General features: G+C 46.2%; 1 protein-coding gene across 1 annotated transcript in view; it reads left to right on the top strand.

The window, feature by feature from the left end:
- The window catches only part of LOC119395174 (nucleolar and coiled-body phosphoprotein 1), a 675420-nt gene that overhangs the window by 52431 nt on the left and 596950 nt on the right, over positions 1–26039 (top strand). The window contains exon 4 of the mRNA XM_049416108.1: positions 9696–9794. Within this exon, the coding sequence (XP_049272065.1) occupies positions 9696–9794 (99 nt within the window). The remainder of the gene's footprint in view (positions 1–9695; positions 9795–26039) is intronic.

Genomic DNA, 26039 nt, shown 5'->3' with positions numbered 1-26039 from the left:
GCGTTTCGCGGCGCAAGATTGGTTCGATTTATTTGCTTTTCTGTATTGCTAGTTTGTCGTTATATATGAGATAGAACAGATTCATTCTTTCGTAGTAACGTCTCGACGCCAAAGTTTCCAGTTTAGCACTTTCCAAAAGAGCTGAGGGAGAGGTATCGCGTCGGTACGCAATAAATATGAACCTTATAGCATTTCGCTGCACTTATTCGAGCTACTCTATGTTAGCTTGTGTGTGCGGGTCCCAGACAGCCGACGTATATTCTAGTATTCTTATTACGCACGTCTTATATGCAAGTAGTTTAGTCTCGCGGGTTGCCCGTCTTAAAGGGGCCCTGCAACACTTTTCGAGCAGGGTCAAAAAGCGCTGCCAATCGGTAGTCGAGGCTCCCGAGAATACGCGAGCCAAATATTATAGCGAAGAGAGCGGCCTGGAATTTACAATAAATTCTGAAAATCAGTTGAAAATCGCTCCCTCTTCTCTCGACAAATGATGTATTAGTCCGCAATATATGACGCGATGGTCGGCAGTTCCACCATTGGCTGATGTTATAATCACGATAACACCCTCATTATTACCTTCGTTGTTAATTTTGAGTTCAATAAGTAGATAATATGTATGTTTATATTGAGTTACACCGTTAAAACACCGAACAAACATTAATATTAGCACTTCCGGTCTCACCGACAGCTCGTCTGCTCGTAGTTGCGTGATTGCGCTTTCTTCACCATGCGCAATGCCGAAATCATCAATATTTCTGTGCTTTTGACCATCGCCGGTTGCCGTTGGGAGTGGTAGCCGTTCGTGTGTTGCCTCGTCAGCTGGAAACTGCATCGTCGGCACGTTCTCACGACCGACCGAGGCAGCGGTGCAGCATTTCTCCGATAACAATGCTGGCGCCGGCTAGCTTAGGATACCTGTGTTCGCTGTATGGTGAGAGTCCCGTTCGCTGTCTGTTCAGTATGTCATCGAGCCGTACCGCGGCGTATCCTCCCCGTAGGCTCAGGTTCCCGAGAAACCGCGACATAGCAACCAAGCAGACTCGCATTTTCACGGTAGCTGCAGACAGCCAGGGGATGGGTCCGCGCCGGCCCGATGCCCCACGATCCTTTCTTCTAGTCTTTAGTTCTTTGTTGTCAGCCCGCACTCGCTGTGCGCCCGCATTCGAAGAGCAAACAGCATCGAAGTACCGCCACTGGGAGAAGGGTGCACGCAGCTTTGCCGTGTTGAATACGATTCAAGCGCGAGCAGTGCGACGAGGCGGTGTATCGGAGTGTGGGTCGAAACTCATCTCAGCTGTCATTCGTTCCAAACGCACTCGCAGGTTTGCGTCCATTGTTGGCAGAGCGATGAAAACACTACGGCAGTTCGAGGTGCACACCCAACATTACCAAACCGACTCGCAGTTTTCAAGCACGCGCGATACACGGTGCGATGGGCTCCGCTCGACGACTGCGCAAGCCGACCGGAAGTGGCGCCACAGACCACGTGGTTGCGCCGAGACGCCAGAGAGAAAAAATGAAAAAAAAAAGCCCCCGGCGCTGACGTAACTCTTCCCTGCCTCCTCGCACCTCCGCCCTCCCTCCCTTGACGCCTCGCGCAGCTTTCCGCGCGCTCGCGGTGTTGAGTCTTGGGAGAAAGTTAGAGAACGTGATCTCTCTAATTTGGTAACACCACTTAGACTTGACGGATTGAAAAAATTTTTGCGGCATATGACTCGTAAAGAGTCATACGTCAATAATGAGACTATTCCAATATAACTAAGAAAGGTGTTGCAGGGCCCCCTTAAGTAATCTAATCTTCTAAAAGCATTTTTCTCAATATAAGATATATGCTCGTTCCATCTTAAATCTGATGTGATTGCAAGGCCAAGGTACGTATACTGCGAGACGAAAGACAAGGAGTGATTGCCTAGGTTGTATTGCAATTTTAGTGGATCTCTTGAGCGCAATATGGTCATCGCCACAGTTTTTAATTTTAGATAAAGAGTTATTTAAAAGAATTTGGTCCCTGCAAGCGTTAACTTCATTAAGCACGCAGTCGTCTGCGAAAAGGCTTATCATAACTGGAATGCTACCCACGATATTATTAATAAAAAAATCACAGCATACCCACGTGGTGAATGATGATGAGTGGGGCGATGCTCCGGAGGATATCATGTGTAAACCGTGAATCTTCTGTGTAACGCCCCATCAATCGTTATATAAAAAGTGAGAAACACTGTGTGTATATTACAAACATTAAACTTTTATTTTTCTTAATTAGATCATGCTTGGTTTTCGTTGTCCCTTCATGAAGAGATAGCGGTTCCTGTACGGGTTTTAATTGGAAATTTGAAAATACCAGGTCTATACGCGTCCCTCGGATGGTCGTTGGTTTCATATGATCAAAGGACGTGCACGTGAGAGCATATTTGGCTGCCATATGTTGTATTACCACTCATTGTTCTTTTTGGTAATATCGGCATTCAAGTCACCAACTAACACAAATGGTCTATTCTTGTACTTGTCATAATTACACGATGCCGTGTCAATGAATGTCTTCATATTCCCACTCGACAAATTGGGTGCAAGGTACATGGTCATCATGATGCATCCATCAAAATCGATGGCAGCATATTCACCGTTGTGGCTCTGTGTCGTTGGTAGTAGCTTCAGATCTTGTGCCTTTTCTGTTTGTTTGACGTATACAGCCACACCACCTGCAGGACGCTCTGCATCATCGATGCACGCGACCAGAACGTATCGTTTGATATTCGGTCTTTTGGCGTTCCACGTCTCGGTAAGATAGAGAACGTCCACCGCACTAAGTATGGGGTCCCGTTCCACATCATCTACAAGCTTGATATCAAACCAGCTAGGCTTACATGGTAGGCGGGAAACTACAGAAGGCAACAACAGATAAAGAAAACATAAGAGAACGGCAATCTTTTGCCAAGACGTTCGACCACTGCAAAGTTAACGGCTATCTCGTGGGTGGGTCTCTGTAGCCTTGCCTTCCAGCGAAAGAAAAAGCGCGCCAAGATGGAGCCTCATGGCGCGTTACTTCTGAAATGGCCACAGAAGAGTGGAAGTCCCTTCCCGAATCAATCGTCCATCAGCGTGACAGTTCAAAATTAAGGCAGTTGGTATTAGCTCACTTGTCAAAATAAAGCAGATGACTTCTTCACCAACTCAAACATGAAACTGGAACCTCTCTTCGAGCTGCTCCTTATTCCTAGTGTACAACTATTTTGCCCTGTACCTCTTCATTTTCATTCTTTTCTTTAATAATGTGCCTGCAAAGTGATACGATTTCATGGTCTGAGGCTCCGTTAGAATGTATAACGACTTTTCTTTCAAAACCAGTTCACCGATCATACTGTAAACACTTATTATGATGTTGTTATAATTTTATGATGTTATAATTTTTTTGTGCTTGTGAAACCACAACGCAAATACTTTTTGAACACATGCAGCACCACTTAGCATGTGTCTTTTTGTTTGTTTCAACTTCCGGTTTTGTAGCAGTGTACAAAGCTAACCTGCCTCTTTTTCTTTTCTTTGTAATTGTGACTTTGTATGTATATTTTGCTACTTCCCCCCTTATGTAATGCCCCATCAGGGGCCCTTAAGGGATAATAAATGATGATGATGATGATGATGATAATGATGATGATGATGATGACGTTGTGTTCGGGCGTCGTTGAAAAACACGAGTCGTAGTGAAGAAGAAAGAGGTATGCCGGATTGGAAGGGCACGGACGACGATTCCACCGACCATAACGCACTGCTGCCTGCAGCTCAAGTATGCTTCGATCCAAGCCAACAAGAAATCAGTTTTCAGAATTGCTTTTAGTTTGATAGGTAGCTTACGGTGTGAAACGCGGTCAAACGCTTTTTCAAAATCAAGAAATAATATATCAATTTGGCTTTGTTTGGCTAATCCAATGGCAAGGTCATGTACCATTTCAAGCAGTTGCGTAACCGTCGACATGCCGCGTCGGAAGCCATGCTGACGACTGTCTATTGCCTATTATGTTGTTGCTTTCGATGAACACAGAAAGGTGCTTGAATATTATGTGTTCTAGAACTTTAACACAGTGTGACATACGCATAACAGTGATATTGGCCTGTACGCGAAGGGTATGGACTGGTTCGCTTTTTCTGGTAAGGGAGCTGTTTTGGCGTAGCGCCAGTCATGGGGAAATTCTGCTCGAGAAAGGGATTTGCGGAATATTACGCTCAGGTACTTAGAACACCATTCTACGTAGCGCACTAAAAAAGCGTTTGGTATGTTGTCGCTGTAGTACCTTGGGCTTGACGAAGTATAAATGTAGGACCGATTGTTTGGTACCCTGTACACGCGTAAGTACTTGGACAAGTTGCGTTAAGTCATGAAACAGCATAAATCAAGAATATGTTCAGCATTATTTGAAAGCGCGTAGGGAAAGTCGTCCCAGGCAACATCGGGAACGTTAAAGTCTCGAACAAGCATTAGATTACAGAAGTGAATTCTATGCGGCAATAAATTGTTATAAAGTCTTTCGTAGAAGGATTTGTCTGAATTCGGGGGCCTGTAGAAACCACCAGTTATCAAAGCACATTCTTTCAAGACAACGTTGACTACAACACATTCGATTCCCACGATGTCGGGCAGTCGCAACACCTGCAACGAGTCCCTGAACATAATCGCAACTCCACCACCGCGTGAACCTCTATCGTTGCTACACAAGCAGTAACCGGGGGTGCAATTTCATAGTCGTTATTGTCGCTGCTCAACCGTGTTTCCGTAAGCACTATAATTTCCGGATTGTGCGCGATGACTGCTTTCCAAATCAGCTGATTTATTGAAAATGCTGCGAGCGTTAACGTTTAGGCAAGTAAAACTTTCGGTGCGATTGCGTGGTCATGCATCTCTTCGCCTTGTCCTCCCTTGGTTCTTTGAAACTGGTACTCGAGCCATTTGTTCGTCATCCGATTCAAACAATTCATTGTCAATTCTAACTTTGTCGTACACGAGCCTGACATTCTTTCCCGACTTGCGTAGATCGGCAGCGCTATCCCAGAGCTGCTTTCTTATTTGCCTTGTGGAAGCGGAGAAGTCTTCAGAGATTGATATGCGCTTTCTTTTTAACTTAAAACAGTTTTTCAGTACGCTTATTTTTTCACGATGGTCAAACAATTTTAGTATTATAGGGCGAGGTTTGCTCGGCTGGCGACGCCCCATTTTATGTAATCTTTCTACCGACCGCACGTCTACTCCTAACGTATCTGTAAAAAGATCAGTGACTACCTTGTCGTTAAGAGCATCGGTTGATTCGTTCTCGCTTTCTGGAATGCCGAAAACGATAAGGTTGTTGCGTCTGCTTCGACCTTCTAAATCCGCAAGCCTTTTTTCAAGGCATTGCACGCGTTTTTCGATGCTGTCAACTTTTTGCAACTTAGATTCAATGGCATCTAGCCTTTCTTGTATAAGTTTCTGTCCATCAAGTAATTGCTTGAGATGTTCCTGAGTTCTCGGTCCAGGATTGAGCTCAATGTCACCGCACGACAATAGCAAAGACAGGGCACGATCCCGCGTGTTAATAAAAAAAAGTCACAGTTTCGCCGCAAGGGCGAAGCAATGAATGCGATAGCAAGAAACTAATGCTATACCAAGTGAGGCTCCCCAATGGATACTATCAGTTTGAACAACGCTAATGTTGCAAAGGCGGCCGAAGCAGCGAAGGAAACTAGCGTGCTTCAAGAGTCGAGCTGTGACACTTGATAGTTCGCGCTCATCTTCTGTTTGTTCGTTTAGCGGCGTCCCTTGAGCTCGAGTGACTTTCGTACGCTCCGTAACATGAGCGCGGACACCACGGTGAAAGCTTGAAACATCCCTCTTCCCCTCACCACGAGGAAACCGCGCGAGCAGACAGCGGAAGAGCAAGGTTCTCCCTGCGCAAATATAAGAAGAGAGCGAGCGAGCCGACGACTTTTAAATGCGCCCGTCGCGCTCCCAGCGCCATCTCGCTGGTAATGAAGAAACGCTTATAAGCGCCGGCCGTCTCTGAGTCCGTCCAGCGGTAAAGGGTGTGTATATAACGCTCGCCGTTAGCTGCGTGGAGGATCTGCGTTTCGTGGCGTAGTGGTTAGCGCCACTCGCTGCGAAGCAAGAGGTCCCTGGTTCGATTCCGCGCTTCGGAAGCATTTTTCTGAATTATTTTTCTTTGGGGCTTCTATATACAAACTTATGCATATACGGTGCATGACGGCGACGGCGACGGCAAAATCCAGCCGAGACTGTCCATACAATTGCTATCGCAATAAAAGCATATAGAAGGTTTGGGCACGTCAGCTGAATAAAACGATTGCTTGTTTTAACTGTAGAATAACCATCACCAACCTGTACAAGGCACAGTAATGGGTTTGTCATGACGCCGTTCCGATGCCAGCCGACGTTCCCACTGCGCGGATGTTGGTGTAGCAGTCCTTTTATTGCCACAGTCGATGCAGTCGAGGCGCCGTCATGTGGTGTAGAAAGATTCAGCATGTGCGGGTGCGGTTCTTGGTCACGTTTCCACTGCTGATACAGGAGCGCGGTGGCAATTATCTTGGTCTGCACAGTCGATGCGCTGGCCGCCGTAGACAGCACAGGCAGGAATACCTGTACAAGGAACAGTAATGGGTTTGTAATGACGCTGTTCTGATGCCAGCCGGCGTTACCACTAAGCGGATGTTTAAGTTGAACTTTAAGTTGAACCCTATTTGTAAGCCTCCAGGTTTCTGCTCCGTAGGTACCAGTAAGAGGCAGCTGCTATATACCTTCCTCTTCAGGCTTAGTGGTAAACTACTATTCATTATGTGTGAATAACTGCCGAACCCCATTATTCTTCTAGTTACTCCTGACCCATGTTGCGGCTCTGCGGTCACTGCCTGTCCTCAGTAGACGGTAGTGACCATCTATTCCTTTATTGCTTTGCCACAAGACGAATGCACAAGAAGCTCAAATGTCAACCATTTAACACAACGCTACAAATAACTTTAATAAATATTCTAATACGCTTGGTGCAGCTTTGAAACGTGCAAAATGCGACTATTCTGAACAGCGCATATTGATTAACAGAACTGGTACTAAACGTAACTGGCAGCTAATAAAGAGTTTTTGAACAAAAACGATTCCCATGCGCGATTACTAAAATAAACACTGAATCCAGCACATGTACTGAGCCAATCGATATTGCTAACGCTTTTAACGTCCATTTCACCAACACCGAAAATAATCTGCACACACCATCACTTCCCCACTTATCGCGCTGTCCGCGTTCTTTTTCCTTGTATTCTACTTCTAGCGCTGAAGTTCACTCTGTCATATCATCATTAAAAACAACCGGGCAGGTTTAGATTCCATTCACCCTTCTGGTTAGGCTAGTAAACGATATAATTTCACCTGTTCTTGCTAACATCATCAACAAAATGTTTAAAAGCGGCAGATTTCCAAATTCACTAAAAAACGGTAGCATAACTCCCATTTTCAAGAAAGGTAATCGTAAAGTAATCGAAAAGATTTTGTATAAACGCCCAATGTCATACTTAAAAAAGTTCGTCTTACTCTCTGCTCATCAATTTGGTTTCCGTCCAGGCTTTTCAACTGAACTGGCGCTCATTAGTTTTACTGATAAAATCAAACTAGCTATTGATGGCGGTTCACTATTTGTTGCGGTGTTTGTTGATCTTACTAAGGCTTTTGGCACTGTTATCACGCCATTCTATTACATAAACTCACATCTTTCGGTATTACAGGCCTAGCCTTGAGTCTTATAAAGAGTTACCTAACCAACAGATCGCAAGTTGTCCAAGTCAACGGTAGCATTTCCAGTCCCAAAATTACTAATCAAGGAGTGCCTCAAGGATCTATTCCGGCCCCTTTGATTTTTCTGCTATTTAATAACGATTTGCCCCTAACACTTCGCCATACTGACTGCTTGTAATATGCGGACGATACAGTCATATATTCATCTCATAAAAGCATCTCCGTACTTCTAGAAAAGCTAAGCGTAGACTTAAAAAACGTCAGTGACTGGTGCAGTAGCAAAAGCCTGCACATTAACCCAACTAAAACTACATTCGTAATATTTTATTCTCCATTACTAAAAGTGGCACCCGCGGTGCTCACAATAGGGGACAATGAAATACCGTTTACTAACAGCGCCAGGTTTCTGGGTGTGACATTAGATAAACACCTAAAACATCATCTTCACGTTCATTCGCTAATGCAGAAAGTTTCTTTTGGCATACATGTCATCATTAAATCACAGTAATTATTTCCAGAGACATATTATTCGTGCGCTCTATTGCTCCTACATTCAGTCATCTGTCTCACTGGGTGACACTTATAGTCATCTGTCTCACTGCGTCACACTCACTGCGTCACTCTCACTAACACTTATTACTGTCACTTGGATTTTCTTCAGGGCCTTCAAAACGAAGCTGTACGACTAGTGACCTTCAATATTGTTTTTACACCCTCAAAACCACTATACCTACATTTAAATATTCTGTCACTAAAAGGACTACTTAAACATCAACTATATCAATTTACCTTTAAAAAGCTTACGCAATGTGGCACCTCCATCCCGGCATGCCGAAACGAACTGCTTATAAATACTAACATTAACAGGTTCTCTTCAAACGGTGATCTACTTCTCCCGCGCATTTGCACAAATTACGGGAAACTAACTGCCCTCTTTTCAGGCATATCCTTTTTGAACTCAGTACCATATGAAATTAAATCATCCCCATCGATACATATATTTAAAAACTTTCACAATAAATACTGTCTCGACCAATTATGTGAGGAATTACAATAACTTACTAATCTGCCATTCTTCCTCTGTTATTTTAATATGATTAGCTCATTTATTTTTTATTATTGTGCATGCTTGATTCGCTATCATTACCTTTGAATACTTGTTATTGTTTCAAGATGAATTCACCTTGCTTTTGTTTCGTTGCGGCAATTTCTATATCGTTTTGTATTCATTGTTTTGTATATTGCTTTTGTTTTCGATTTTGTTGTTTTCACTTTGTTTCGATGATTTCTTGATGTCTGCATCATGCAGATTTTCTCTAGCATTTTTTTTTCTTCAGCTTATACTAACTATTGTATAATCATAGATTTATATACCATGGCAGTGTTTTTTTGCTTACTTTTTTTTCAGTCACTTTTTGCTTTTATTTGTCAATCTTGCGTTCTCCCTAGCCTTTCAGTAATTTTTTTTTATCAATGCACTCCTTTTTTTCTCATGCTGCATTTGACACCTAATATACATGTGTTTCAGTATTAGGAGGTCCCCCCGTCAGTTCTCAGAACTATGGGACCTCCGAATGTAATACATATCACTAATTACGCTGCATTGTAAAGAAACTGAATAAAGTGAATTGAATTGAATTGAATTGAACTTCCAGTTGGTCGCTACCTGTCTTAAAGCGCTGTTTTCAGACCTGCCGTTCTGATTTCCTTGTAAAATTGAGCAATCATGAGTCGCAATTTCTCCCCTGAGTTACTGATCGATGCAATCCCATCGGGAAATAGCAGGTTACTAAGGTAATCTTCTCTGTGAGGAAAGGCCAAACTTTTTACAGTGCCGAACACTGTTTATTGAGAGCTCTATATTGTATTTCTATATTCGTGTGAGCGCCTGTGTGACAGTGATGTTTTCTACTTGTTTGCATAGCCCACGTGGAAGGATTTGTGCTCAAGGTGGTCAGCCAAACGGCCACTTCTCTGCAGATGACGGCTAGTGGCTCTGCGGTAGACGATCAAGTCGTGCAGGGTAAGTGTGCTTGACCACTTCATCTACAACTTTCGTTGAATGAACAATTTTAACCCTTTGCGGTCCAAAACCTTTACCCACTTTCCGGCTCTAGCGGTCCGAAACTATTTCGCCAGTTTCTGGCGCCGCGAATAAAAACACAAGCTGTGGAAGAGAAACGCACAGGATATTTATTTTTGCTCCTGCATTCTGCAGGCAACTCTTTTAGTGATGTTTGGGCAACGTATGATACCGCTCAAAGCATTCCCCTGTGTGCAGGCCAGGGTTATTACTGCAGGTTTCCACCGCCGCCGTCGTCGTCTTCGTCACTCACTTCTGTCGAATCACTGTCATCACTGCCTGATGGAGGCACGTAATTCTCTTCCTCACTAAAGTCATCCTCGCTTTCGCTAAAAGCACCGCCGTAAAACGCACGCGGTGAAAACGTGGCCATGCTTCTCAGCGAACCGCGCGCGCGAGTGGGTACGCTCTAGGCCCCGTGCTGATCATAGTGCTGCACCCTAGTGTCAAAAAAGTAAAACCTCAACAAACAAAGCTCACTTATTCCTCAAGAGATGGCCCTTCATGTATACAAAAAATGCGCGCGACTCGCGGTGAGAAAAACAGCAAAATTTAAACCACGAACACCCTTGTCGGGCGGGGCCCGACAGCGGACCGCTACGGCCGTGTTGCGTTGTCGGGCGCTGCCCGACAACGGACCGCAAAGGGTTAACAGCGAAGCCGTTTAAGCTCGCCGTTGGTCCACGTGGTGTTCGCAAAAGCTAGGCCTGAATTTGCACAGCCTAGATAGTATAAGTCAAGACTGGTTATGCCTGGCCTATTCAAGCTGAACGTGGTTGAGACTAGTTAAGCTTAGTCTAGCAATCGATAACATGTTATAGCCAATCGATAGCCAATAAATACCTAATGGATAATAGATGAATAACGAATAACCAACATCTCGCCAACTTGGAAGGGGAGAAAACGAGTTACACTTTCAGAAAAGCCGAAAACTGGTTGGTGCCAACAGTATGCATAAACGCAGGAAGAGATCACCTTCAACGTACATTTCCCACTCTTCTAAACGTGTACGCAGCTTCAAACTTTAACCTGTTTACCTGCACCTATGTAAAACTTCGTAGCATGTCTAAGGTTTCTCGTAAACTGTTGCGCGTGAAAGACGTAGACAGGGAACACAAAATGACACACACGGAGCGCACCATGTGTGTCATCTTGTGTTCCCTGTCTACGTCTTTTACGCGCAACAGTTTACGAGAACGACAAACCAACAAGGCCAAGTCGACACCCTTCTTATGTATAAGGATGTACCCTCAAATGTATTTTAGGTTTGGGGTAACTGAAATAGTATGTGTCTCGTTCCTCTGTATCTGTATTTTATTATTTTGAAATTAGATTTTTCAATTGTGCTCTTATTTGACACATGATGGTCTTAGGAATGAGTTATGTTTTCTTTTTTTTTTTTGAGGAAGCGATTTTCGTTGTTTGTAAAATGTGCAGATAACACTATATATGTTCATTACATGTCTGTTTTTCAATGCTGTTTTTTTATTTTTTTATATGGAGCCGCATGTGCTTGCCAATTTCCTTTTGAACTGCCTTTCGCTGTCGCCTCGTAATTAGAGGTTACGGTTCAGTCAAGCTGTCTATGACAGCTTTCTCTGCAGCTGCCCCTGTATACATTGAAGCGGAAAGAAATATGATTATTATAATCATTAAGTTCCACAGAATGCTTAGTTGAGCTTAGCCAAGCCTAAAATGCGTGGCCACTACTTTGTAACGGCCAATTGATAGCCAATGAATAGCTAGTCTATGACCGAGCAATCCTGAAGAAATTCCAGAAAATACATTATAGAGCTTAGCCTAGCCCAAAATGCATGGTTACTACCTTGTAATGGCCAATTGATAGCCAATGAATAGCTATTCAGTGACCGAGCAATCCTCAAGAAATTCCAGAAAACACTTTATAGAGCTTAGCCTCGCTCAAAATGCGTGGCCAATACATTCTAATGCCCAATCAATAGCGAATCGATCATCGATCCAGTAATTTCTACAAAATGCCTTGTTGACTTCACCTTAGCTCAAAATGCGTTGCCAATACCTTGTAATGGCCAAATGATAGCCAATCTATGATCAATCGGTAGTCAATAAATTCTACAAAATGCTTGGTTGAGCTCAGCCTAGCGCAATATGCACCAGCAAGGTGTCGATCAGCTCCGCTGTTTCTCCATCTCTGCGCTAGTAGTGCCAGCTACGCTAATTTTTTTCCTAATGTCACCTTCTCCTGTGCCCCTCCGTATAGCGCTTTACGTTGAAAGCTTTAAAAACAACTTTGCCGATTTTCTACAGATGTCTGTCTGGTTCTTGCAAGGTAATGAAAATGCCAAAGTCTTCAACTGTTCATTTTGTTGTTTGGGTAGCATCGTCCACACAGAAAAAGACTACTTGTACACAGATGAAACGCGACAAAATACTTTTCACCTTGGCCGGCATCCATCGGTGTTTTCATCAATTTTACACTTTCCGTTGAATCTGAAGACTACATAGATCTCGCGCCGGCTGCGCTTGTTCAAGTCTTTATGAAGTTTATTAAGATGAGCTGTGGAACCTGATTTGAGGAGCCCTAGCCTGGCGCGAGCGCTAGGAAGACAAACATAGAAATTTCGGTAGTTTGAACACGCTTGCTGTCAGACCAGTCGCTATACAGCGACAACTAGTTCTTCACTGTCATCATTGTAAGCTTATTCTACGTCCACTACAGTAAAACTTTGACTTGGGCGAGTTGGTACATACTCGGATAAATGCAGCGCGACTTGGACGAAGACAGGAGACACATAAAACACAGACGAGCGCCGACTTACAACTGAGTTTATTTGCACTTCGACAGGCCTTTTTGTATGCACCACCCAGCCTATATCAACCATCACACAGAAGCAGATAAACGAGGATAAAACGATAAAGGACTTAATGATGCTGTAAGCAAAAAATATCACATGCCTATAACAAGACGAAAAGCCACCGTTTATGCGCACCTATATCACACAAGCGAACTAATTTTTGATGACAAGACAGCGCAAAGAATTACACATTCCAAAAAACGCGCCAACAAAAACCAAGCCGAACACACGCACAGCGTGAAATATCTTGTCCTGGTGACGATTGAAGTAGGCATCTAAAAGAACAATGACCAAAAACCACGGAAAAGCATGAAAGGATGAAACACTCAATGACAACCTAGAGATCAGAAATCGGCGTCAGGTAGTAAAGTTTTCTTCACGATCAAGACACACAAGGATGGAGCACCTCTTCGAGCCATTGTCTCCGAAAATGGTACGTGGCAACGCCTGGTCGCAAGATACCTACAAAAGCATCTTCATGTGTTGGTGAGCGGGGATCCTTTTCTAGTTAGAAGTTCATCGGACGTTGTAAAGTGTTTAGGAGGTTTGCCTCCAGGTCTGTACACTGGATTTTCCATTGACATTGAAGAGCTGTATTATTCTGTTCCGCATCAGGAATTACTAAGCGCTTTAAAGGAAAAGATATCAGATTTCGGAGAAACTGAATTCCAGAACGCAGCAGGAATACGCAGTGAGGACTTCTTAGACTTGTTAGAATTCTACCTGAAGTCAACAGCTATAAAGTTTGAAGAGAACTTCTTTATTCAAAAACGCGGTATTTGCATTGGGTCGTCAGTTGCTCCGGTTCTTTGCGATATTTTCTTGTCAGTCATAGGAATGCGCATTCAAACCCACATTCAGGGCTCACGCGTGGTAGAAATTCATAGGTATGTAGACGACTTCCTTGTAATTCTAAAAGATGTATGCAGCGAAGAGATAGAAGGTGTTGCGAAGAACATTGTAGATATTTTCACAAAACATGGCGCAGGTCTTAACTTCACGTGGGAGCTGCCAGAACACAACAGGCTTCAATTTCTGGACTTAAGCCTGCTGTTCAGTTCTGAAAGAATCTGCTGGAAATTCAGTCCGAGGTCAAAGAAAGGCCTACTTCCCTTCGAAAGTGCTCATTCGAAACTCGTTAAGAGAGGAATAGTAACGAATTGTCTCCAGTCCGCGCTAACAAAATCTTGTGAACATTGCATGTCTGAAAGCTTCAAAGATCAGGTAACACGTTTGAGGAGCGCAGGGTACCCGTCTTTCCTGGTATCTGAGGTGTCCGAGTCGTTGCTTCAAAAGATTAAGCGTTCTGACGGGGGAAAAGAACGGGAGAATCAAAGGAAGCAGGTACAAGTGATTCCCTACATTCATAGAATATCACACAATATCAAGAGGGTGGCATCAAAACACGATGTTCAGATAGTATTCTCAGCCCCTTGTAAGTTGTCGAAATTGTGCAGCATGATCAATCGGCAAGGGTTACCCCAGTGCACGACTAAGCACAAAAACAGGTTCACAGAATGTGTCGCAAATGTCGTTTACGACATTCCCCTCAGCTGTGGCCGCCGGTACATAGGGCAAACGGGCAGATGTTTTAATGAGCGAGCAAAAGAGCACAACCTTAATGTACGCAATAACGCTGGTGGCTTCCTAGCTGAGCACTGCAAGCGTTGCGGCTGCACACCAAATTTCAACAGTACAAATTTTCTGAAAAGAGCCAAAGACAGGACAGAACGAGAACTTGTTGAAGCGTTTTTTATTAGGAAAGCTGCCGATCAATGTGTAAGCACGCCTTCAGTCACATTAACGGACGCTGAGGTTGACTTTTTAGATGGTTTTGTGTGACGTGTCCTTTCGCCCTCACCTGCTTTTCCGTGTTTTTGTTGGTCATTTGTTCATCTTTACACTTGTTATCCATGACACAAATGAGGTGAATAATTCGTTTTTCACAGTGCGTGGTTGTCACCCCGGCGCCGGGTTGTTTTGAATTATTTTGATCCGTTCACAGTTAAATGTATTGATTTTGTCTGCTTTTGGTTTTGTATTTTTTTTCGGTAAGAGCGCAAGCAGTCTGTTGGTTTTACTACCTGACGCCGATTTCTGATCTCTAGGTTGTCATTGAGTGTTTCATCCTTTCATGCTTTTCCGTGGTTTTTGGTCATTGTTCTTTTAGATGCCTACTTCAATCGTCACCAGGACAAGATATTTCACGCTGTGCGTGTGTTCGGCTTGGTTTTTGTTGGCGCGTTTTTTGGAATGTGTAATTCTTTGCGCTGTCTTGTCATCAAAAATTAGTTCGCTTGTGTGATATAGGTGCGCATAAACGGTGGCTTTTCGTCTTGTTATAGGCATGTGATATTTTTTGCTTACAGCATCATTAAGTCCTTTATCGTTTTATCCTCGTTTATCTGCTTCTGTGTGATGGTTGATACAGGCTGGGTGGTGCATACAAAAAGGCCTGTCGAAGTGCAAATAAACTCAGTTGTAAGTCGGCGCTCGTCTGTGTTTTATGTGTCTCCTGTCTTCGTCCAAGTCGCGCTGCATTTATCCGAGTCCACTACAGGACGAAGAAACCTATGAGTCATCTCCTGTTGACAATGCCCTGAGCGGGCTCATTTCATATTACACCTACCAACCCCACTTAACTCACTGTCACCACACCGAGCTCCATGCAAGGCTGCGTTTCCAATCTCTTGGTGCACGTTGCGTCGCTCAACCGACCACCTCTTGTGTCCTACACCCTAAAAAAGCAGTCAGAAGAGGGTCACTGCACCCTGACTCTCTTTGGTTATGCAATTTACCCCTTTCGGAAGGTAGCATCAGAAAATGAGGGTTAACTGTTCTTCAAGAGTGAATTGACTCTCGTGCGGTGGTTTCGATTGGCTTCTGTGTTGAAGGCGCCGCCGTGTATGTCATATACAGGTTGTCCCACATAACTTGAGCTAAGACTTTGTAAATGAAAGGCACTTCAGAGTCAAATTGAACCAAACGTATGCAACCCGCACTAGCCTATGGATACTCAGGCTATTTTTTATTTTCCCCTAAACTAATTAGTTAATTATTTTTAATTACCTAACTTTTTACTTGTTGGCTGAAAACCCAAAATATGAACACTGAGCTGTAGAGCACTCTTAGAAACAACGGACTGAATTGTTTCCTGTACGATACGTCTCGCGGTGCTATTTTTTCCGCGTTGTAAAGAAAGCCCGCGAAATTTGAAAAGAGGCCACGTGACGGACCGCGAGCGCACTGCTATAGTGCTGCTCTCAAGCGTACAACCGGAGGACGAGGTCGCCTGCGGCTGCCACGGGGAAGCGACAGGGTGCTTTGAAAGTGGTCGATGTCTGGGCGCCCGTCTTTCGTTCAATGACGGTGCAAATGCACGCTGCTGGCCGAGCGCTGCCGCGGTGATAAAGCGGTCCCGACTGCGAGGAAAAAAAAACAGCAGTTTGATTCTGATTCATGCAGAAAGGGCGAAACGCGACAGGACGAGAAGCCTCGATGGCTGCTGCAATTTCGCAGTTTGAACAAAAACAGACCCCACAAAGCGTCTGCGTCGTGCGAACCATTCCTGACGCGTTGTCTATGTTCAGGTGCTCCTCAGACACCCGTAACCCTTCACTCTTAGAAAAAAAGTTAGTAAATGGTTAGTAAATGCTTGCATTTACTAGTTTCAAGCGTATTTTACTACCTTCGCGAAATCTGTTTACTAGCGAGCAGTTAGTAAAGGTCCTAAAGTGCTGCCTTCACTAACCAGAAAGCTTACTTGGTGTTTTTAACTAGGTAACTACTAGCCACCCACGTTGCCAGATCTTTTGTAGATGCTCAGTATACTTTGCCGTAATCGTGACGGTCTTCAGCAAAATTTAAACAAACTTTAATTTCATTGATTACCTTGGAATTAAGGTTTCGCTCTACGTGATGGCACGCATGTAAGCAAATATAAGGGCACACGATAATGTGTAGAAAACATCAATTATTCTTCTAAATTCTATGGTTGCTAACCAGTACACGGTGTGCTATCCCAAAGTAGGAGCATAAATAGTCTTCAAGCCGCTGCTAGAGTAGATATCGGCGACGTAAAAGTCTTGCTATTCTGTGTGTGCGCTTGCATGTGTGTTCTCATTCGTGATCAATGTATGCCTTATGTATGTTGCTGTGATGTGTACTTGCCATGATAATTACATGAAGTAAGTAGCGGCCATTAGTTAATGTACGGGAACAATGCCACTTCGTTTTTTTTTCATCCTTTAAATAATTTTGTAATATAATCATCTTGATATGGCAATGCACACGCACATATAAACAAAATAGGCGTAAACCTCTAATTGGCTATATGTAGTAGAGTTAATACGGTTAGTAAGTTGCTAGCACGGTTACTAACAACTTAGTAATGGACTAGCCATTTGAGCTAGTACTATTCCCTTACTAACTAGGTAGCAAGATCCACTAACCTGCATTTTACTACCTTCATTTACTAAGGGACTAGTGTACTTTGTGACAAGTAAACGGTTAGTATTTAGTTAGTGAATACGCCGACTATTTTTTCTAAGAGTGTTCGTGTTCTGGACAGCAACGTTACACTGTTTTCATCTGTGTAAGCAGCTGATATGCCGTACTCGAATGGGCAACGAGCGGATATGGTTCTCGCCCTAGGTGCATCACGCGGACACAGAAGGCAGGCAGTTAAGCTGTTTATACGCTACCATCCCGGTACGTGGCCAAGCTCAATGACCATTGTGCGTACGTATGAAACGCTGAAAGAGAATGGGACATTTACCACGAAACGGCACAAATCTTCAGTTTTGAGAGAGGAAGTGGAGAGGGATATCCTGTCCATGTTTTCTGCAGACCCCCTCGCAAGTGTCCGTAGTGTGGGTGCTGAAGCTGGTGTCTTGAAATCTTCGGTGTAGAGAATACTAAAGAATAGACAACTTCATCCCTACCACGTGCAGCTGCCCCAAGCATTAAAGCCTAGCGACTTCCCGAATCGCACAGACTTTGCAAACTGGATCCTAATCAAGATAGAAGAAGACCCAGGATTCGTTAACAAGGTACTTTGGACCGACGATCGAAGTTAACTTCTCGCGCAATGCTCAAGTGAACATTCACAACGTTCACTATTGGAGTGACAAGAACCCTCACTGGGTTTGGCAGGTGCGTCACCAATATCAGTGGTCTTTCAGTGTGTGGTGTGGCATTTACGGTGGTACTGTAATCGGGCATGTCTTCCTCGACAGCTTACTTACAGGCGAACGATATGTCAACGATATCTTCGATGGACCACTTCAAAATTTTCTGTGCAATGTTCCACTGGCTAGGATTAAAGATATCTGGTATCAGCATGATGGAGTCCGTGGTTTCTAAAAGTGCTCTACAGCTCAGTCTTCATATTTTGGGTTTTCAGCCAATAGGCAAAAAGTTAAGTAAATAAAAAATAACTAATTAGTTTAGGGGAAAATAAAAAATAGCCGGATTATCTGTAGGCTAGTGCGAGCAGTATACGTTTGGCTGAATTTGCCTCTGAAGTGCCTTTCATTTTCAGTCTTGGCTCAAGTTATGTGGGACAATCTGTATATCGAGCGGCTGGTGTTCGGCGCTGTTCTATACGCTGTGTGCAACGGCCCTGCGACGCGCCCTAGGCTCGACGGCGGGGACGGTGGCTAAGGCGCCTCCTCTCTCAGTCTCCCTTTTCTCTTGGAGTGCGTTGCGTGTCTTGTAATTTTCTGTTCGAGAAAGCGTGCGCATCTTCGGTTGCGCTGACGCAATATTGTAGCGGTGGCTCCGTGGCCCCGTGATGGAAGTCATGCTTGGAGAGGGCCATATTCATAGAGCTGCCAGCACGGTCAACGTGCGCCTGTTAACGGTGAGTGTACTGCTTTCGTAGGCACTCATTATAACGCCTTGGCTTCCTTCGCCAGCAGCTCTGCCGAAATTGACTTCTAGCCGTTTCCAATGGCAGCTTGCGCTCACTGGGCTGTTGTGGACGCTCAACCAAAACTGTCTGTTAAGGAGTTGAGACCATCGTGCGTGTTTTTGTACAAACTCCCGTCATATGAGTGATACAGTCAATTATCAACGGCGATTTTTTGCTGATCACAGATTTTGTCTGCATTGCTGAAGGCAAAATGTGTCATTGTGAGATGCGCTTTGATTTATGTCCTAATAACATTTGTATCTCTAATAAATGTAGAGCGTGCGTGCATGCGAGCAAACGGGAATAAATATTGCGTGCAGAACACTTACACGTACAAAATATTGTGGTTTTTGCTTAATAAAGATTGCAATTTGATGTGCAGGTTTCCGACGCTTCCAGCATCTGTAGGAGCTATGTACGGTAATTCTAGCATGACATGTCCTATCTCAACAGAGACGACGTCCGCGCGCACTGGGCGTTTGGTCGCTTGCATTCGCATGTGGTTATCTGAGCCTTTAAAGATGAATTGCGTGTGTAAAGCACGCGCCTAAAAATTGCTCACAGCGTGCCCCTGACTGCCGAAGGGTGCGCTTGGGTGCCAGATTAAGCCCACGCAAAGGCTGGCTCATTCCGGGAGCAATTGTTGAAGCAATTTTTCAGAAAGAAAATTTCATTCGTTCATGCATAACCTGTGCCTATTGCAAAGCGAGGCTCCCGCCTTCTTTTATGTGAAAATTTGTTTTCGCTGAGAAATAATTTAAAGCGAAACACTCGTGTCATATGTGTGTACAGTTAAGATGTGACGCCAGTTACGATGCAAGCGCCAAGGGTGCTTTCCAATCGAAGTAATCTGCTGTGCGCGTTCGTTATTTCCAGAAAGCTGGCTTGCTTCTCCAGCCTCTTTACTCCAGTTGACGGCCACAGTCGGATAAAGAAAGGTGCCGCGATGTTTTGTCGCCTCGCCACTCGTGATGGGAAAGCCATCAGCGCCGTTCGCTTTGTCAGAGAGGCACTCGGTGCTACACTGCCTTTGGTTGGTCAAGAGGACAGAGAAAAGAGGAGCCTTAACCAATATCGTTTGTTATTTAAAATAGGCCCACATCATCTTGTGCTGCATGTTTGTTAGAAAGTGACACGTTGCAAAAGATACTGTTTCCAAGATTTGTTTCACACGATACTGGCAAATACTGTTCCGTGCCATGTCTGTTTGCCTTTGTTGTTTTGTTGTGAGCCTTTATTGTATCTATGCAGATCAATTATTGTGGAGTGCTTTGCAAATTCTTATTAGAATACCCTTTTCTTATAAGAATATCGCGTCCTGCGTTTCAGATACCATTTTAATGGCTGCTTAAACTGAACAGGAACGAATACATAGCAAGTCACAAGTATGATGCCTCCAGACATCACTGCGTTTTGATTTATTCATGATCATAAGAAATCAATATAGAAACATGATGCTGATTTGTGCAGTCGATTTTGCAGCATATATGACTATGTACTATCCGCGTCAAATGAAATCCGAAGAGCGGCAAGCCTTCGCATGGTGTAGTGCACGCCGTCCTGTCATCACCATTGACAGGCGCGCGCATCCAGTTTGACCCCACTGCGCATATGCGCGCCTGTCCATGGTGATAACTGGACGGCGCGCACTATACCAATGCGAAGGCTTGCCGGTGTTAGGGTTTCGTTTGACGCGCATAGTACATCGCAGTCACACATGGTAGTTGCCTATACTCTTGGAATCGAGAGCGCCCTCCACTTTGGCTCCTCGTTCCCCAGATAGCGCATGTGCCAGCCCTGTGCGCCTCGAGAGCCGGGAGCCGTCTTGAACGGCAACATGACGACAGTTGCTGCGGTGCCTGGGCTTTTTGTCTGGTGCAATTCATGCGTCGCGCCTTCCCTGCATGGAACACGCCCCACGCTAGCGCACGTCACTGTGCTACGCCTGTCCTCATTGGCCGCCACTGACATCCCTTTTCTACATGGGCGTGCTTCTGTCTGGCGCCACCTCGCCGCGAGGTATGCTCTCAGACCTGCACAAGAGGTTGACGCGGTGCTCTGGCAGGCGGCTTCTATTTCGTGCGTTCGACTGTGCCATTTGCATGGAAAGTCGTAGCGCTGCCGGCAAGCGCACACTCGATTGGTCTTGCGAAGTTTCCCTGCGCGGCCTGCAAGGCCGGGATAGTCGCACCTAGTGCATCTTGAGTTAATAAACCCGTTTCTGCTTACAACCTGCCTCGAGTGCGTCGGGTCGGAGAGCCGACGAACCCGGCCGCCGCGTGTCTGTGAAGGCGGTGGAGCACGTAGCGTTCCAACCCGGTCGCGCTCGTTGGGTAAGCTTCTTGCAAACCTACCTCCACCTAACTGACGCCCAACATGGTTTCGGCATGGCTTCAGAGCAGACCCCCTCGAAGCGCTTGTTCCTGCTAGATCCTGTGGCGACGGACTTCGTTCAATGCGGACGACACCGACAGCACGAGGTATGGTCGCCTAGGCGGCCCTCTGCTTTCAGTTACCGGGAGAGATCACTTTTCTTGGGGGGCCAGCTACGATCGAGCCAACAATAGACATAGGATAAACATCCTTCCTCGTGACCTCGTTCAGCCGGTAGTAGTCCACACAGAGTCTACACGCGCTGGGCGCTGATTCTGGATCGGTACAACTTTCTTGTGCGTTACCGTAACGTCGTGGCTGGTGCCTTGTCGCGTGCCCCCGTTTTGGCGTCTCACATTTGTGTCCACCACTCCCGACAGCAGTCGCACCAAGTAGACACCGGGGCTTCTAGATCCAATGGGTCGAAAGGCGAGAACCCCGGCGAAGTGACTTTTGAGTCGACCGCCTCGGGTGACCACGCATACCTGGTATACCCTGTCACGTCCACCGGTGTCTTCTTAGCAGAGAGGACCTACTCAAGGCAAAGCAGAGCGGTCCGTTTCTTCAAGAGATTGTTCACGGGCCCAAAGTGCGGAGCCCCCAAGAGGAGCATGGCGGCCAAGCCACCGGGCGCAAACGGACAGCTGGAATTGCGGTCGGCGCCGAATGCTGGATGGAAACTGGTTTGCTGCGGGCACGTTGCATTTATACCTGCCTGATGCCGATGGCGTTCTCCTGCGCTACGTCCCATCTAAAGAAGCTCCCCAGGAAAAATTTTCCAGGGGATCATGCCCCGCAGTCTAAGAAAAGCCACCCTCGGCTATTTCTACGACTGGTGATTGGCTGGACATGAGAGTGGCATTAAGACATTTCGAAAGTTTTACCGCTCTGCCACATGCCTTGCATGAAGCGTGATACCCTTCACTATGCCCGCTCATGCGGCGTGTGCCAAGGTGTGAACCCGCGTGATGGCATGCCTCGCGGGCTCATGCAGCTGATTGACAGCCAACAACCGTGGCAAGTCGCGGCCTGTCGCATAATGGGACTCTCCCCAAGAAGCCGGAGTGGTCATGTTTTTATTCTGGCTGTTACAGATCTCTTCGCAAGTGGGTCGAGTGGTTTCCTCTTCGAAAGTTAACGGCACGCACAATCTGGGACAAGTTCACCGAGGTCTTCACCTGCTGTGGCTTTCCGGTGCTGTTGATCACAGACAATCCGTGCTATTTCACGGCCAAGGTGTTCCTGGATGAGTGTGCTGCCTTTGGAATTAAGCAGCGCAAGACAACCACGTATCAGCCACAGGCCAACACTACTTAGCATATAAACCAGAACCTCAAGCCCTGCTGACAGCCTCTGCGCAGCAACGAAGAGACTGGGATCTTAGCGAGGTGTGTTTCTCCTTGCGGCCTACGGTTAACCTTTCGGTCAGGTTCATGCCCGCTTTCCTCAACTTCGGTAGAGAGCTGCCTAACCCCGCAGACCTTGTCCTGCGGGGCGGCAGCAAGGCGTGCGCCACCAAAGCCGGCGCGTCTGGCTATGCGGCGTAACTGCGCTCACGGATGGACGCAGCCCTCGATCTGGCGCGCTCCAACCTGGCAAAAACGCGAGCTGGATAGAAGGCTCAGTGGACCGGTCGCATCGGGAAGTGCATTACAAAGCCGGCGATCTCGTCCTCAGGTCCAATCACGTCTTGAGTGAGGCCGCCAAAGGCACCTCTGCCTCCCTGTCGGCCAAGTTGTTGGGTCCTTACCTAGTCGCCTCTGGTGTACACGCTGGCCGACTCCCAAGGACGGCAAGTCGGCGGTCCAGTTAATGTCTCCGACATCAAACATTTCGTCGCCCGCAGCAATGACTTGGGAGAGGGGGAGCCGGTCACCGCATCGCAGGAAAGCCCTGGCCCCAAGTCACGCCATCGGTATAACCTGCGGGAACGCAGGCTATACCGATGGCGCTACACTGAAGCAACCTTTCTCCCACTAACAGGTAGCTGGACTTTATTCCATGCTATGATAGTGAATACAGAAGAACTGCTAAGGTGCGTGGACGCATTTGGAAATGGTGAAGGGCCCTCTTGGCCGGAAATACCCGCTCATGTGTCGTCCAAGTCTTACCCTGGCAAGCGCCACGTTTTTGGGCAGTACCGCCCGACAGGTGCCCTTTTTGGCAAGTCGGCTATACCGGGGGCATTGCTATCCACTCGTTCTGTAGTCTTCCTGCACCTGGGTCTACCGTGCCGCGAGCTGTTCCTGACCATGTGGTCTGCTGTTCCCTGGTCCTCCCTGCTGTGGCTGCTGCCTGCTTTTTCCCTTACAGACACCACACCTTGACCTAACACACCTGGTGGCCTTGGCAGCCGCTCTCGGCGGCTGGTCCACCTAGTCAAGCTTTGGCTCGTGCCCGAGCTTGGTCGCTTCGGCGTGCCTTCCTAGCCACCTGCTGTTCAAGCCTGCCGCTCCTGCCAGCTCTCGTCCGAGTGACTTTCGGCGGTTGGCCGCTGCACGCAACTTGCCGTCACGCCTCGTACGTTCCCGGCTGTCAACTTCTCCAGACCGGGGAACTTCAAGCGGGCTACTTGTGCAATTTTGTCCCATCGCTCCTGGGCGGCGGAGTTCCTTCCGGCAGTGGGCTCTTCCTAACGTGTGGCTTTGTGTGCCATGAAGAAAGTTCACCTGCCTCGTCCAGTAAATAGACGTGGCAAGTGAGGACTCACCGAGAAGAGTCACACAAACTCTTTTTTCTTCGAATGTACACATACTGCGGCCAGCGCTATTCAAAAATACTATACGTGATCTTTCTTTCTTATGTGGCGGAGCTTAGGAATTCTGTAATTGGTTGTCTGCTCCAGCGCCTTCTAGTCGGTCGGTCTCTCCAGCTCCCACCTACAAGAACGCCGCTCGTGCTGGGAGTCCGCACTCCGCCTTGACTGTCGCCATTGAGCACCGTCGCCGAGTGTCGTCCAATAAACACCTTTACAATTTGGCGGAGGTGTTGGGTATCGATTCCGGTACCTCAAAAAGTCTACCTCACGGGTGTCGCAAGCTTATGGTACAGTTGAAACCCGCAATAACGAAATCGGCGGGGAAAGCACAAAATTTCGCTCTTGCGGGAATTTCATTAGCGCGAGAATGCGGCAGAAAAGACATGGAATTTACAAAAAACACATTTTATTTCTAAAAGTTAGTAAGTTTGCTTAGGCGGGCCTTACCATGCAGCAGTTTCATGCCTCTCGATGGGGAATCTCGTTTGCCACGGCACAAAGTTCGCCCCATGCACTGGTCAGTGACGGCGGCACTGCGCTGTCACCAGTACCGTCATCAAGTGCGCCAACAGGCGAACCTTCTTCAGGCTCCACTGGATCAGCGCAGAATCGTGGACAGCGAGCTGCACGCAACGCCGAATTCTGCGGCTATGTCCATTTTTTTCCTGCCCTTTTCCACCTCACTGATGACTGCAGCCTCATCTTCCAGCGTGATGAACTTCCGCTTTTTCGGGGGAGGCGGCATCTTCGCAGGCAGCGAAATCGGACGAAGTAATCGCCACACACAGTTCATGTTGCACCAAGCGACAGAGCAAACGCTCCACAAATGGCTCCACACACGCGACCATGTGCGCGCAAAAATAAGCCGACAAAGCCAAGCACAGAGCCAAACCAACGAACGAAACTCCATGATGTATGTCGATTTGGCTACGTAGTCCGCGATAACGAGCAGGTGTTTCGGCAAGCCATCATCATCATCATTGTCTCCAGCTTTATATTTTTTTGTGAACAATGATGGCGGCTGCTCCTCAAGTGCGCTGTAGCAATAGTTTTGCACAATTTAAGTGTAGCATGAATGCATTTCAGCGGTTTTCGAATGTAGTTAATGTTGCGAGATTAGATTATTTGCGCACTCGTGTTTCAAACATTTCGTTAATGAGGGACTGCGGTATGAATATCTTTCGTAGTCTTGAGTTACGAAATGCATTAACTCCTATGGGCGTTCGCCGGTGCTCCAAAAATATTTCGTTGCGGTGAGAATTTCGTTCCCTCTGGATTTCGTTATCGCGGGTTTCGACTGTAATACAACCAAGCATCAAAATTTCCTACTTGGTACGATTTCAACACCGCCATTGTCGGCGTGCTTGGTCGCCCTGCCGTTCGTAAGCTGCAGGCAGATCTGTGTTTACGCGAACGAGCTCAAGAGGCCATCAAATCATTCACGAGTTATATCGAAGAGATCCTCGACTTGTGCAAGAAGCTATGAAGCGTGGAAATTTGGGCAAGTTGGTAGGTCATAATTGAATATACGAACAGCGCAACTGACAAGGACAGAAGAAGGTAACAACACACAGCGCTGACTTTCAACAATGATTTAATAGCGGAGCGAAGTACATATATAGTGAAAAAATGGGCATGCGTAGAAGGGTGCAGTTAACAGCCACTGCGATACAATGCCAGCAAAACTCTTGTCACTTATTGATTGAGCTGGAAACCAGTACACATCTTAAAAATGATCGAGATACGCAATCTCTGTTTGCAATAGCGCAACTGATGGGAAACTTACACATGTACCGTAAAATTTGCTTATGTGATAGGCCTCAATTATCTCACGCGTGGCCTGCGAGTGGTGCTTGCCTGCTACCTCGCAACGCTCAAACAGGGGCACGCAGCCGCAGTCGCGGCAGTGAATTCCGAGGTGTCCTTGAACCGCTTTGTGCACATTGTTATTATGCTCTCTTAAGCGGTCATTCAAGCACCTTCCAGTTTGCCCTATGTATTTCTTACCGCAGGAAAGCGGCAGAAGATACACGACAACAGTAGCACAAGAAACAAAGCGCGTTCTGTGATTCACAGAGCATCTGACTCTATTTGAAAAAAATTGGGAAACGCGCTGGCATCACTGTTGTCTTTTCCGCCCCGGAAAAGCTATCGAAGCTTTGTAAGTTGGTGAATCAACCAGCTGCAAATAGAGTAAGATGCTCTGTGAATCACAGAACGCGCTTTGTTCCTTGTGCTACTGGTGCCGTGTATCTTCTTCCACTTTCCTGCGGTAAGAAATACATAGGGCAAACTGGAAGGTGCTT

This window comes from Rhipicephalus sanguineus, chromosome 5, assembly GCF_013339695.2.
Source record: "Rhipicephalus sanguineus isolate Rsan-2018 chromosome 5, BIME_Rsan_1.4, whole genome shotgun sequence".
Lineage (NCBI taxonomy): Eukaryota > Metazoa > Arthropoda > Arachnida > Ixodida > Ixodidae > Rhipicephalus > Rhipicephalus sanguineus.
Note: the sequence above shows the minus strand (reverse complement) of the source record. Positions and strands in the feature narration are given on the sequence as shown.